Raw genomic sequence first — 13,470 nt, forward strand, 5'->3', positions numbered from 1 at the left:
CCTTCCCCAGCACAGCCCCGAGGCAGTCAAGGTGCTTGCTTCTCACCAGCTCCGCGGGAGGGGACAGCACACCTAGACCCTCGATGGGCACTTGAAGTAATAGCGAGGGGACCACACACACTCCCAAGTGCAAAGAGCCAGGCCCAGGGGGAAGCAGGCTCCTGACAGGCTGCAGTGACGGCCCCCAGGACAGCACGAGGTCAACCCGGGCTGGGTCTGTGCACCAGCCCTCCCCAGGCTCCTGGTCAGCCAGGGAAACTGAGCCTCGGGCGTGGCGCTGGGGGGCTCCAGGGGAGAGGGAGCTGGGCCTCTGTGCTGACCTGACACAAACCCAGAGCTGCATCTCTCGACAGAAGGAGCTCGGCAGCACAGGCTGGGGGCCGCCGGCATAGCCTGTGTCTGCCCAGCTGCCTCCTTTCGACGCAGAAAACCTGCTGATTATCTCCCTACATCCTGCCAGGCCGGGCCTCCATCATCAGCTGTCCTCTGGGAGTGAGGGCTCTCCCAGCTGCAAGACCAAGGCGCTGCTGGGCTGGGATCCAGAAGGCCCCAAGCAAACAGCCCAGAGATCCCAGGGGCAGCCCAGGAAGCACCCCATCCTGTCCCCAACACATGCCTGCTCCTGGGAGACCTGATTCCTGGCCACCTCCACATGTGACCACTGGCCACGGCCATCCGGCCCTGCTTCCACCACTAAGTCGCCACATCTGAAGGGACGCTGGGGACGTGGATTCTCAGGGCAGAAAGTCCAGGTTTCTCACACACACATCACCCCGTCTGCTGGACAGCCTTGGAGGGGTCTCGACCCCACCATGGCTCTCCATGGCCCTAGCTTCCTCCAAGACATCTTGCAGATGAAGTGAGATTAAATGAAATAATCTCCCTGTAAAGGGCTTAGGACGGGGCCCAGCACGAGCAAATTCTATGATTAGAATGAACGTCGGAGAAGGCAGGGATAATTGTCTGCTGGATGATGCTGTACTCCCGGTGCCTAGAACAGCACCTGGCACATAGTAGGTGTTCAGTAAACACACGTGGAAAGAGTGCTCAATGCGGGGAGTTCCCATCGTGGCTCAGTGGTTAATGAATCCGACTAGGAACCATGAGGTTGCGGGTTCGACCCCTGGACCTGGCTCAGTGGGTTAAGGATCCGGCGTTGCCGTGAGCTGTGGTGCAGGTTGCAGATGCAGCTCGGATCCCGCATTGCTGTGGCTCTGGCATAGGCTGTCAGCTACAGCTCCGATTAGACCCCTAGCCTGGGAACCTCCATATGCCACGGGAGCAGCCGTAGAAATGTCAAAAAAAAAAAGAGTGCTCAATGCATGAGGGGCGGGGAGAAGCAGCGACTATGGGTGGGTGAGTCGTCAGGCAGGGCATGGGCAGCAGAGGTGGTGGACGCTGAGGGCGCTGAAGGAGGCTCACTTACGCCCAAGGCATGGAGGCCGCTGCTACAGGGGCAAGAGGAGAGGGGAGCCTGAGGCCACCAGGACGTGGCCTGGGGCTGCTGTTCCCAATGTCAAGGAGGGTCATCCAGACTAGTCACAGCCTTCCTAGGTCACTAGACCAAGACCAGTGGCCTTGATGCTCTGGGTCAGCTGGGGGCCCCAGCACTGAGGACTCTGACCTGAGTGCTCCCACCGGGAGCACGGTGGGCTCCCAGGAAATAGAAACACCTACATGTGACAGATGGCGGGGATGCCTGAAAAGACTCCCGAAGCCCTTGCAAGCCCAGGTCCCAACAAAGATAACGGCAGCTCTGTCTACGAATTCAGCTTTACCAGTGGACTGAGGGGGGGGGGGCTTCATAAGATCATCGCTTTGAAGGCCGCAGTCCTGTGGGGTACATTCTATTAGTGTCCCCATTTTACAGAAAGAAAAACTGAGGTTCCAAGATATTAAGCCTTGGTTAAGCAATGTGTTCAAGGTCACCTGACCACTAAGTGGTGGACTGGAACACTTGCAGAGCTCTCAATCCTTTTTTTTTTTTTTTTTTTTTTTTTGGCTTTTTAGGGCCGCACTCATGGCATATACAGGTTCCCAAGCCAGGGGTCTAATCGGAGCTATAGCGGCCAGCCTACACCACAGCCAGAGCAACACCAGATCCAAGCTGCGTGTGCGACCTACACCACAGCTCTCAGCAATGCTGGATCTTTAAGGAGCAAGGCCAGGGATCAAACCCACATCCTCATGGATCCTAGTAGGGTTCATTAACCACTGAGCCACGGCAGGAACTAGAGCCCTGAGTCTTAACCCCTAGGTTACACAGCCTTCCAGGAAGAGCCACATGGGAAAGCTAGTTGCGTTCAGAAGGTGAGTGTGGACAAGGCTGGGGACAAGGAGGCACCAGGAAAAGGAGGTGGCGAGTACCCCAGAGCAGGCTTTTCTTCGAGCAGCAACATACGGAAGACCAGGAAGGTGAATCTGTCTCGAACTACAGTGAGGCTGACAGGAGACCAGAACACACAGAAGCGACACCTCACGAGGCACAGCACTTTACAGTTTCCCATCTGTTTTTCTGTCCAGTCTCGGAATTGATCTGCCCAATAGCCAGGAAGCGACAGAGATGGTAAATGAAGGCTCAGAGGAGAAGCGACTCACAGCAGCTGCACAGCTCACTTGATTCCACAGCCAAAGCTCTTCCCAGTAAGGATGGTGGTGGTAGCGGTGGTGGCACGACCAACACTGGGTCATCTCACCAGGCACGGTTATTAGGTCCATTTTACAGATGAGGAAACTGAGGCGCAGAGTGGTAGTTAACCAGCCCCAGGTCACACAGCTACCTGAGTCGTGCCAAAGTCAGGATTCGAACCCAACTCCAGGCCCAGGTGGTTGGCCATAGATTCCCCAGGGTTAGACTCTCCAAAGAGTGGCTCGGAGACCTCGAGCTTCACATGTATCTCCTGCGAAGACCTTCTCAGAAAAGGGCTGGCAGTCAGAAATTTCAGGAATAAAACATGAGCAACGATCAGGAACCATTCTAAATTCTCCAAATCATCCCAAGGAGGAGGAGCTGGGGCGGGGGGAGGAGAGGGGCCAGGGACGCCTGGAGAGCTGGGGCTCAGAGACGCCGAAAGGGCTGAGATGCTTGACCTCCAACTTCCCCTCTAGAAAGCAAGTCAATTTTGCAGTTAAAGAAACAACAAAAAGATTTCTTAAAAATTTGTTTGAAGTCACAGAAGGCCACATATGGTTATTTCATTTATATAATATGTTCAGAAAAGGTAAATTCATATGAACAGAAAGCAGAGTAGTGGTTGCCAGGGGCTGGGGGTGGAGGGGAATCTGGGGAGAGACTTGATAGGACTTCGTAGGTTGACAAAAGTATGACTAGACAGTGGTGATGGCCACGTACCATCTTAATGTACTTAAGATTGTTAAGTTGTACACCTTAAAGGCGTGAATTTTATGGCAGGTGCATTATCTCTCCGTCAAGTTCTTTTTTTTTTTTTTTTTTTTTTGTCTTTTTGCCTTTTCTAGGGCCATACCTGCAGCATGTGGAGGTTCCCAGGCTATGGGTTGAATTGGAGCTACAGCTGCCAGCCTACACCACAGCCATAGCAACGCAGGATCCAAGCTGCTTCTGTGACCTACACCACAGCTCACGGCAACGCCAGATCCTTAACCCACTGAACAAGGCCAGGGATCGAACCCGCAACCCCATGGTTCCTAGTTGGATTCGTTAACCACTAAGCCACGACGGCAACTCCTCAGTCAAGTTCCTTAAAAAAAACAAACGTGATTCAAAAGTGAAGTGCCTGGACAATCCAAACCACAGAGGGTCAGGCAAGGAAGAGATCACCACAGGCCAGACCTGTGGAGGACAGACCACGGAGGTCCAGACACAGCCGCACAGGGCAACACTTCATGCCACGTTCTGGCTGCACCAGCCTTAGTTCCCCCGATGCCCATCTTGCTCCTCCTGCCACAGTTCCTTTGCACGGACTGTTCCCTCAGCTCAGGAAGCACGCATTTCCTCTGCCCTGTGCCAGACCTCAACTCCAGCGCTGCTTTCTCAGGGAGCCTAACCCTGATGTCGCCTGAGAGGTCCTGATCTCCCTGAGAAAGGCCCCTGGCACAAGCCCTCATTGCACTCCAAGCTTTAACTAGGTGCAGGTAACAAATGTCTGTCCTTCCCCAGACTGCAGTCTCCACAGGCCAGGGCACGCCTGTCCACCTGAGCACCCCCTGCTCAGCTGGCGCCCGTTCGTACCAGGCACTCAGCAGACACCTGAAGCAAGAAGGCAGGCAGACAGCGCAGGAGGCAGCAGCGAAACGAAGCCAGTGTCAGATGCCCCGAGGCGGTGGCCCACCCAACTCAGCAAAGGACAGCAGTCAGAACTAATAGTTTGCCCTTTTTTTTTTTTGCTTTTTAGGGCCACGTCCATAGCATATGGAGGTTCCCAGGCTAGGGGTGAAATCCGAGCTGTAGTCCCTGGCCTATGTCACGGTCACAGCAATCCCAGATCTGAGCCACGTCTGAGACCTACACCACAGCTCACGGCAATGCTGGATCCTTAACCCACTGAGCGAGGCCAGGGATCGAACCTCATGGATAGTAGTCGGATTTGTTTCCACTGAGCCACGACGGGAACTCCAGGACAGAGTTCTTGAGCACACTCATATAATCTGGAAAAATGCTGCCTATGAAAATAATCTGCTGCCCTTGGAACTGAGGACAAGTCACGGTATTCAGGGCTGCTCCCTTGGGAAGCAGGTCCATGTGCTGGGTAATCACAGAGAAAGAGCAGGTCCTCGCCTGAAGACAGAGATGGCAGAGCTTTCCACGGGGAGCCCTGGGCCAAGAGCCTGGGGATGAGCTCCAGGCACACGGGGAAGTGGGGAGGGCCAGACACAGGCACGAGACAGACGCCGACAATGACAGTGGGGAGCTGAGCCCGAGGCAGGGGGCCTTGGGGCCCAGGTGGCGGAGGAAGGAGAGAATGAGTTTGCCCGGCATGCAGTGGAAGGCCATGGCTCAGCCCACAGGGACTGTGGGGTCCCCAGGGTCCTCCTGGCCGGCATAAACCTCGGACTTTCCCTTCTCTCACTTGTACACCCGCCAGCCTCTCACTTCTTGCCAGTGTCCTGTGGGGTGACCCCTGCAATGAGCTTTGTCCACCTGGCTGGCCCAGCCCGGGCACCTCAGAAGATGAGGGGGACTCAGAGCAGGGACAGCCCTGTGCCTTCCTATTCCACTCACGTCTACACAATGCTGCCTGTCACTTGAGTCCTGGCCCCTGGGAACCACGAGGAATGAGGCAGAGGGATGGCCAGGAAGGGAGGCGCAGGCCTCTGATTGTCACCACCTCGCCCTCTTGTGCATTCCCACGCCAGGAGAGGGGGCTCCATCTGTCCATTATGCCAGTGGCCTGGTGGTGCCCTGGGCAATGCCCTCTGATCTGCTCCTTGGTGGGCAGTGGCCTCTGCCCGTCCCATCCTCCCCAGGTACCTGGTTCTGCAGCTGGGTGGATGTGGCTTGCTGATCACTGTCTCGGACAGCCAGCCTCTCCCGTAGGGCCACCAGCTCCTCCTGCAGCTGGGCTTTCTCCTCCTGCAGCTGGGACATGGCCTCCACCATCCTATGCACCATGGGGGCCGCACCCGGCGGCCCTGACAGGCTTGAGCACCTCCCGCTGCCAAAGAGCCGCCCACCTATGAGCAAAGTAGCGGCCGATCAGCAGGGCAGCAGGGGTCCCGGCCTGGCCAAGGAGACGGGGCACGTCACGGCAGGGCGGCCCATGGGGACGGGGAGGGGATGCAAGCAGAGAGGCCAAGGGAGTTGGGCAGGGGCTCGGGGTGGCAGCAGCATGAGTTTGCTGGGGGCTAGAATTGCCTGGACCAGAACTTAGGAAAGCAACTTCCACCCCCAAAGCCTGTGCTCTGGGTCTGATGGGTGATACCCTCTCCTTAGCCAGCCTACAAGCGCTGGCAGCTGAGAAAGACATGTCTCTGGCAACGGCTGTTTTCTCCCCAGAAAACACTATCCTTCAGGGAATATGAGTTCTTTAAACCCCAAACACTCTCCAGAGTACAGAAGACAGGCTGGAGCTCCCCGGCCTGGCCCCTGCCTTCTGCAGGGACTGCTCACTTGCGCACAGAGAGGGAGCACACGGAGGTGAGCATGTGCAAGGGGCAGACAGATCAGGACACGGGGACAGATGCACATGGGCAGGAACAGTCAGGGGTGCTCCCGGGTGGACCCCTGTGCTCGCTGGGACAGAGCACAGGGATGGCACAGGCACAAGGAAGAAAGAAATAGCAGGCTGGGCGGGGCCTCAGCCTGAGTCCTCCTCCTCCCATGGCCTTCCACGGTCCTGTCACCAGGAACGGGAGTGACACAGAACGGATGGACAGAAGGACAGAGATACAGAAGCAAGGCCTGTGACCTGCTAACGGGGCCTGGGAGGCCTGTCACAGCTTGCTTTGATGGCACCGAGGATGGCCACAGCCTTGCAGGTGGCAGGTCGCAAGGAGGCGGGGTAGCAGGGCAGCGGAAAGGCTGGAAGGGCAGGGAGCTGCCCCTCTGCTCAGGAAGCCCAATCTGGGCCCTGGCCAATGCCCAAAGCAGGACCTGGTGTCCAAGAGTGAAGCATGAAAAGTGGCATCTGTTGGCTGTGAGCCACCACCTGAGCTCAGAACACCCTGGCATCTGGGTTCCCTACAACTAGGTCCCAGAGCCACAGCCCTGAGTGGCTGGGACTGAGGTGGGGGTGGGGAATCCCAGACTCTGGGAATGAAGGCACACGCACCTAAAGTCACACAACCCAGGGCTTCCCATCATGGCTCAGCGGAAACTAATCTGACTAGTATTCATGAGGACACAGGTTCGATCCCTGGCCTCGCTTGGTGGGTTAAGGATCCGGCATTGCCGTGAGCTGTGGTGTAGGCTGGCAGCTGTAGCTCCGATTTGACCTCTAGCCTGGGAACCTCCGTATGCCACGGGTGTGGCCCTAAAAAGACAAAAAAATAAAAAATAAGTTAAAAAAAACATAAAGTCACACATGCCAGCTTCCACCCACAGGGAGACAGCAAGTGTGCTCCCGGAGACAGCAGAGAAGCCAAAACAGCAGCTTGGCTTTCAGACTTGGCTGTTGTGGGAGTGCACACGGAGCTGACTCCAGGCTGGTCAGGACATCTCAGCACCGGCCCGGGAGAAGCTGCCTCCAGTCTGAAGGGAGCAGGCCCAGCACACACACGCTGCCTTCTCTCTTCCTCCCAGCCCCGAGGGACGGCTGCCTCAAGGCCCTCTCTAGAGGAACAGGGGCCATCCCTGGTTGGCTAGGGGCCCTGGCCGTGCGGCCTGCATGTGACCCAGCATGCATGTCACACAGAGTTGGCCAAGCTTCTGCTGTCTGTTCTAGAGAGAGCGAGGGCAGACGGATGCTTCCAGGCCCGCACACGGGGCTGCCATGGGCAGCATGTGACCAGCACAGCCCTCTGCCCTTTGCAGACAGCCGTGGTGTGGCAGGAAACACTCTGGACTCCAGGTCCAAGAGCTGGTTCTGCCACTTCCGAGACCGTGGGAGGGCCCCTCCAGAGTTTTCCTTTGTGAAATGGGGACAGCGGTCTTTGTCCAAAGAGGCAACCTTGGGCAAGAGCCTGGAACCCAAGAGGGATGGGCAGGTGTGAGTGTCACCCATCAGGACACGGAAGAGCCCTTCTTGCCTGGGACACTGCTCATCTCACCCTCAGAGCCCACAGCCAGGGGAGCCCACCCCCACCTTGGCACAGTGCCCCTGGGCCAGGAAGCCAAAAGAGCACTGGCTGGGGGAGAAAGGACTGGAAGAAGCTGAGGGAGGTCAGCAGACGAGGGAGAGGTGAGATCAAAGGGGTTCATAAGGGCAGGGACCTGGGGGGACCTTAGCACTGTCACAGGAGATTGGCTGCCAGGGTGAGTTTTCAGAAGAGAGTGTGTTTCAGAGACCCTGCCTGGGCACTGCCAAGGACACGCAGACACAGGGGGGTCCAGTCCTGGCCCCACTGACAAGAACCAGATCTCTGCAATGGCTGGATGATGCCCCCGCTTCCAAGGCCTGTCTGTCCACACCCCGGCCAGACCCCAACACCCGCCCTGAATGAGGGCCAGGCCCTGACAGGTGAAAGCAGCTCTGGAACAACCGCAGAGAAGGGAGTGACTCCATCTGCGCAAGTTCAGACACACAAATCAACTTCTGGAGAGAGAAGGAGGGAAACAGGAGCAAGGCCAGCTCCCCCCACCCCCACTGCCCCACTCTCAGCCCTTCCCTGGGGCCCCCCACTGAGGATAACCCTTCCCATAACTGCTGGACTCAGGCTTCTGGCTGGGGATCCCACAAAGGGGGCCCACAGAATCTTCTAGAACCTTATGGGAGAAGAGTACAGCCACCAGCTTCTCTTTCCTGGCCTCGAGGCAGCAGAGTGAAGCTCTGTCCTAGGGCTTCTGGGTCCCGGATGGACCCACGGATACAAGAGGGGGGAATCGGGCCTCGCTCAGCAGGTGGTGGCGTCTCTGAGGCTACCACCCTCGCCCTGCTTTTGCCGGGCGCTGGGGCAAAGACAAAAAGCAGGGAAATTCAACCCCAGCCCATGCTGGCCAAAGCTGCTTATCACCGGGTGGCGTCCAGTGGCGCTGGGAAGGAGAGTGTCCCTGGAGTAGGGACGGGCAGGCTGGGGTCTCTGAGTCCCAGGCGAGGAGGACACTGTGTGCAGACGAGAGCCTCCCCTCCGGCACCAGCTCTAGGAGCCGGGGCTGATCCAGGTCGCGGGCAGACTTCCTTTACCTGTTTTCTCTACATTCATGGCGCCACCAGCTTCCTGGGCCTCCCGGTCCCGCTTGGGGGCCGGCACCTGCCTCTTCGGGAGTTTCTCTTCTTTCGTCCCCTGACTCTTGCTCTCGCACCCCTTGTCCTGCAGGGCCTGCTGCCAAGACATAATCAGAATCCTCACGTAAAGGGGACTGCAGTGGCGAGGGGACCCCCCCTCGAGCCTAAGGATGGGGTGCTCCTGGAGCTGGTGAGGACCCCAGACTCCATCCCTCACCGTGGGTGGATGGGGACAAGGCCCGGCATCTGAAAGAAAACATGCCCAGATCTCACAGAGAGAGGCGGGCAGCGTGTTCTCCTGGCCGCGGTCGGCAGCCAGCCCTCCCCACCAGCAAAGAAGGTTCTGGGGCACCTAGAAATCTTCAGGTGAAGCCCACATGGCCAACCCATGAGGCCCGAGTCTCCAGGGCCGTGGCCGGCTCACTTTCGGTGCACAGTCCCGCCACCCACAGGCCCCCGCAGCCCCACCAGGCACACGGCAACACCCCCAGTGATGTCAGCTGCCCCCACCTTCAGACGCCACTAGCCTGGGACTGCCACGCAGAGGGCACACAGGTCCACACGAGCAGGGAAGGCTGTGGCCCACCCCCTGGCATGGCTGAGACCACGGACCTTGTCTCCTGGTCAAGGAAGAACCAAGGCAAAGACGACTGAGATTGAACAGACTAGTAAACTGGTGGGGTGGGGGGTGGAGGGGCAGAAAGAGTCGTTCATGCAGAGAAAAATCACTTGCAACTCACACGGAAAGACGCCCCAGGCAAGCAGCAGAACCCTATGTAAAGTGTGATCCTATTGAAGGATGATGGAAATAAAAGAAGTCTTTGCCCCCCAAAATCTGGTGGAAATATACATGGGTTTCCTGAGAGGTCGGGTGAGGTACAGGGGCTACGAGGAGAAACACACATCATGTAAACTTTGGGGGGGGGAATAAAAAGAAACTTAACTGAGAGAAAGTGGGAAGAAGGGAAAGGCTTTATGTTTCAGGTGGAACCTTTGTGGCATCTGCATTTTTAACTCTGTAAGCATCCAGGGTGTTCTGTTTTGTTAGCTTTGATAACAGAAGCTCTGGGGGAAGAGAGATTACAGACACTGTGTGTGTGTGTGTCTTTGTGCCCAGCATATTCAAAACAAAAAGAACAAATACTATGTTTAAAAAAGGATCAAAGCCCACAGTCCAGAAAGGCCTGGGTGTGAAGCCTGGCTCAGGTGAGCTGTGTGACCCTGGGTAAGATACTTCCCGTCTCTGAAGCTTCATGTCCCCATTCTTAAGACAGAAACCCCACTTTCCATTTGAGAAGGGAGGGTGGTGAGCACGTCTCTTGAATTGAGGAAAATTCCCGCCGACTTAATTTTGTCCCCACCCTTGGACCAACTGCCACAGCAGCACGAGCAGCCTTGTCATTGGTGGCGGCGACGGCGGCAGCTGGAAGTTTCCATTTGCTGTCCAGAGCAAAGGTTACACTATTTCTGGCCTGTTGGCCAAGCCACAGGAAGAGCAGACAGGCCCCCAGGGGGTTGGGAATTTCGGCAGCCTCCTAAGAAAACATCTCAGGTTTTAACTGCTTGAGAGGCTGGCGGGGGAGGTCACCAAGCCCACCGGGTCGCCACATTGCGCCTGGGTCCCTACTTCGGCCTCACATCCCAGGCCTCCAAGCCCCTGGCCACATAATGAGCTTCGTCGGGCCCCGAAGGACATGAATGTGGAAGCTGGTTGCTGGCGGGAGCTTCTTAGATCCTCAGCAGATCTGCTGACCCTAAGACTCAGCGGCAACCACAACCTAACACCCATAATCAAAATTCAAGAACAGAGCCACCGCCCAACTCAAGGCTGCCGGTTTCTAACCACCTCCCGATTTAACTACCAATGGCTTAGGGCAGATAAAAAATGGGCTCTCCAGTTTCTTTAACTGCTCCAGCACCAGACCTGCTTTTCTCGCGGAACTTACAGATAAAAGAAGGACCATTCGGGTCGGTTTCCAGATAAAACCACACGAGAAGGGCTGAGAAACACCCCGAAGCCCAAGATTGTCCCTGAAGCCACACACAGGGTCCATGTTCAGATCAGGGCTTGGGGCCACAGGAGGGAGGATGTGCTCGAAGGGCACATATTTCCCATGTCCCAGCCTGCCCTCCTTTTGCACACAGAGGGGGACCCTCTCATGCACAGTCTTTTTTGGGGGGGGGGGCATCGCCCTCCGATAACCCTGGTCCTTCACCCTCTGCCACTACATCAACGGCCCTTGCCCGGTTTGCACATATATTTGTGATCACTTGATAACTCCTGGCCTCTGCGAGACTGCCACATCTATCCCGCTTCTTCGCTGTGTACCAGCACCTAGCACAGAGTAGGCACTTCATACATAACGTAACAAATGCATTCGTTTAAAAAGGTGCCTGTGCTGTCCTGAAATGGCTCACAGCTCTAGCCGCATGAATGCATAGCTATTTGTTTAAGGAGCTCGTTACAATCAGAAATAATACAGAAGATCCGTTAGAGAAAACCTACAGCGGAATATTATACAGCAGTTGAAAAGGATAAAAGTAGTTCTCTATATATTGACAGGCATGAAGAAATCACCAAAACTTACTGTTGAGGAAGAGAGCTAGTCTCAGAATAGAAGGTTTAAAAAAAAAGAAAAAAAAGAATAAAAGGCTTATAATCAAGTTGTTGTGTAGGAAAGATAAACAAACACCAAGCTCTTTTCGGGGGTGGGGGCTGCAGTCACAGCACAGGGAGGTTCCCAGGCTAGGGGTCGAGTCAGAGCTACAGCTGCCGGCCTACGCCACAGCCACAGAAACAGGGGAGCCAAGCTGCACCTGCGACCTACATACACCACAACTCATGGCAACACAGGGTCCTGGACCCACTGAGTGAGGCCGGGGATCGAACCCTGGTCCTCGAAGATACTAGTTGGGTTCATTTCCGCTGTGCCACAATGGGAACTCCAAAACCAAACTCTTAGTAGTGGATTTCTGAAAGATACAGGACTACAGGAGGCATTCAGTTTCTAAATATTACATCCCAGCCCTGTGTGACTCCTTTACACCCTATAAAGCCAGTCACATTTAGGGGTTTGGAGCCCAGCTTGCTGTGTTACCAGTAGCAAGTTACTTAACCTCTCTGAGCCCCCTTTACTTCATCCATAAAACTCCCATAAAACATGAACTGCGTCTTGGACTGATGTGAGACATACACGGCACAGTGCCTGTGACGGAGTCGGTATTCAATAAAGAGTAGCTACTATTATTGCTGTCATGATGGACTAGCTCTACCACCAAATACCACAAGTATAGATGTAAAGTTTGTCTTTTGAACGTCACATAATTGACTTGCTGCGAAAATGGCAAGAGAAAAGAATCCAAGTTTTGCCAGAGTCCTCCATCTAGCTTTATTTTCACTTGAAACCAGCAAATCTAAGTATTGCCCCATGGACTCCTATGCCCCAGGGACAACAAAGAGCCCCCCTAAAAACCTGCCTGTCTTCCTAACACTTTCTCCATGAAGGCCCCACATTTCCCACTTTAATGCTTCAGCCAGGGTGCGGCTGGAAAGCTGCTGTCATCTCCTGTGAGATTTCCTCCAAGATAAGCTAATAAAGCAACCTGCCCCATCGGATAAGCTAATAAAGCAACCTGCCCCATCGACGCAGGCTCAGGGCAGATGCGGTGTGAGCAGCTGGACCGAGAAGCACAAGGCAGGTCCCCAGCTCTCCCTCGGTGCTTCCCTCTGCCCGAGCTCAGAGGGCCAAGCGTGAGCCCTGGTGTTTCTGCCGGCTTCTGCCAGGGCTTACCTGCAGGGTCAGGTAGAGCCTGTGGGGGCTCCCAGGGCCAGCCCAGTCCACGCTGACGGCTCGGCACTGAGCTAGGGCCGGGCGAGCTGCACTTCGGATGCCGGAGTCCTCTTCGCTGCTGCTGGCAGGGGTGTCTTTGCCACGCCCTGTCCCAGGACAGAGGAGAGAGACAGATGAGAGAGACGCTTGACACTGGCTGGAGCCACCTGGCTGGGGACCGACCACTGGCCGGGGCCACAGGTGAGCTCCACTTTCATACAACACGGGGCCGGCCGGGGCGAAGCCGGGAGGGACTCACATGCCCTCCTGTGCCTGCCCTACTCGGAGGGGAGGCCTGGCACCAGGCAGGGGCTGCGCTCCTTCTTAAGCCCAAATCACCCCAGGATCCTCTGCGAGAGGTCACCCAAGACCCCTCCCTCCACAGTGGCCTCTGGGGCTGGCACCGGCCCATGAGCACCCTCTGCAGATGGCAGCAGAAGGAAGCTGACACACCCGGGCTGCACTAATCTTCACAGGAGGTGCACCCCGGGGCCCCGGCTTCATTCCCAAGGCTGCCTCTAGGTGGCAAGTTCTCCCCAGCCTTCAGAAAGACCCACCCCCAAGCTGCGTGGCCTCGGCCCCGTGGCCTCCAGAAGCTCATTCAGGATCAGCTAAAGTGCATCCTGTAGAGCCTCTAAGCCACCTGGATGGAGGGGAGAGCTGGATGGGGGTGACAGCGACACACCCTCCACCTCCCCCAACCCTCCACCACAGCCTGTGGGGCCGGACGGGGTGGGAGAGGGGACTGGCCTCACGGGGCAAGCTGCAGAGCCACCACCCTGGGGTGTAATCACATTCTGAATGCCAGCACGGGGCCGAGTGCTTTCCGGGCCTTATTG

At 56.4% G+C, this 13,470-nt stretch overlaps 1 protein-coding gene across 23 annotated transcripts in view; it reads right to left on the reverse strand.

Moving 5' to 3' along the window:
* The window catches only part of KIFC3 (kinesin family member C3), a 70,802-nt gene that overhangs the window by 16,648 nt on the left and 40,684 nt on the right, over positions 1 to 13,470 (reverse strand). For 8 of the 23 annotated variants that reach the window (XM_084959775.1, XM_084959778.1, XM_084959776.1 and 5 more), the window contains 3 exons: positions 12,593 to 12,738; positions 8,760 to 8,898; positions 5,450 to 5,652 (listed from right to left, as the gene is read on the reverse strand). In XM_084959775.1, the coding sequence (XP_084815901.1) occupies positions 5,450 to 5,652; positions 8,760 to 8,898; positions 12,593 to 12,738 (488 nt within the window). The remainder of the gene's footprint in view (positions 1 to 5,449; positions 5,653 to 8,759; positions 8,899 to 12,592; positions 12,739 to 13,470) is intronic. The other 15 variants (XM_084959781.1, XM_084959783.1, XM_084959782.1 and 12 more) reach the window with 4 other exon arrangements.

Source organism: Sus scrofa, chromosome 6, assembly GCF_054392235.1.
Source record: "Sus scrofa isolate SSC_HxYL_T2T_F1_AM1 chromosome 6, Sscrofa_HxYL_maternal_Yorkshire_Landrace_v2.0, whole genome shotgun sequence".
In the NCBI taxonomy this organism is placed as follows: domain Eukaryota; kingdom Metazoa; phylum Chordata; class Mammalia; order Artiodactyla; family Suidae; genus Sus; species Sus scrofa.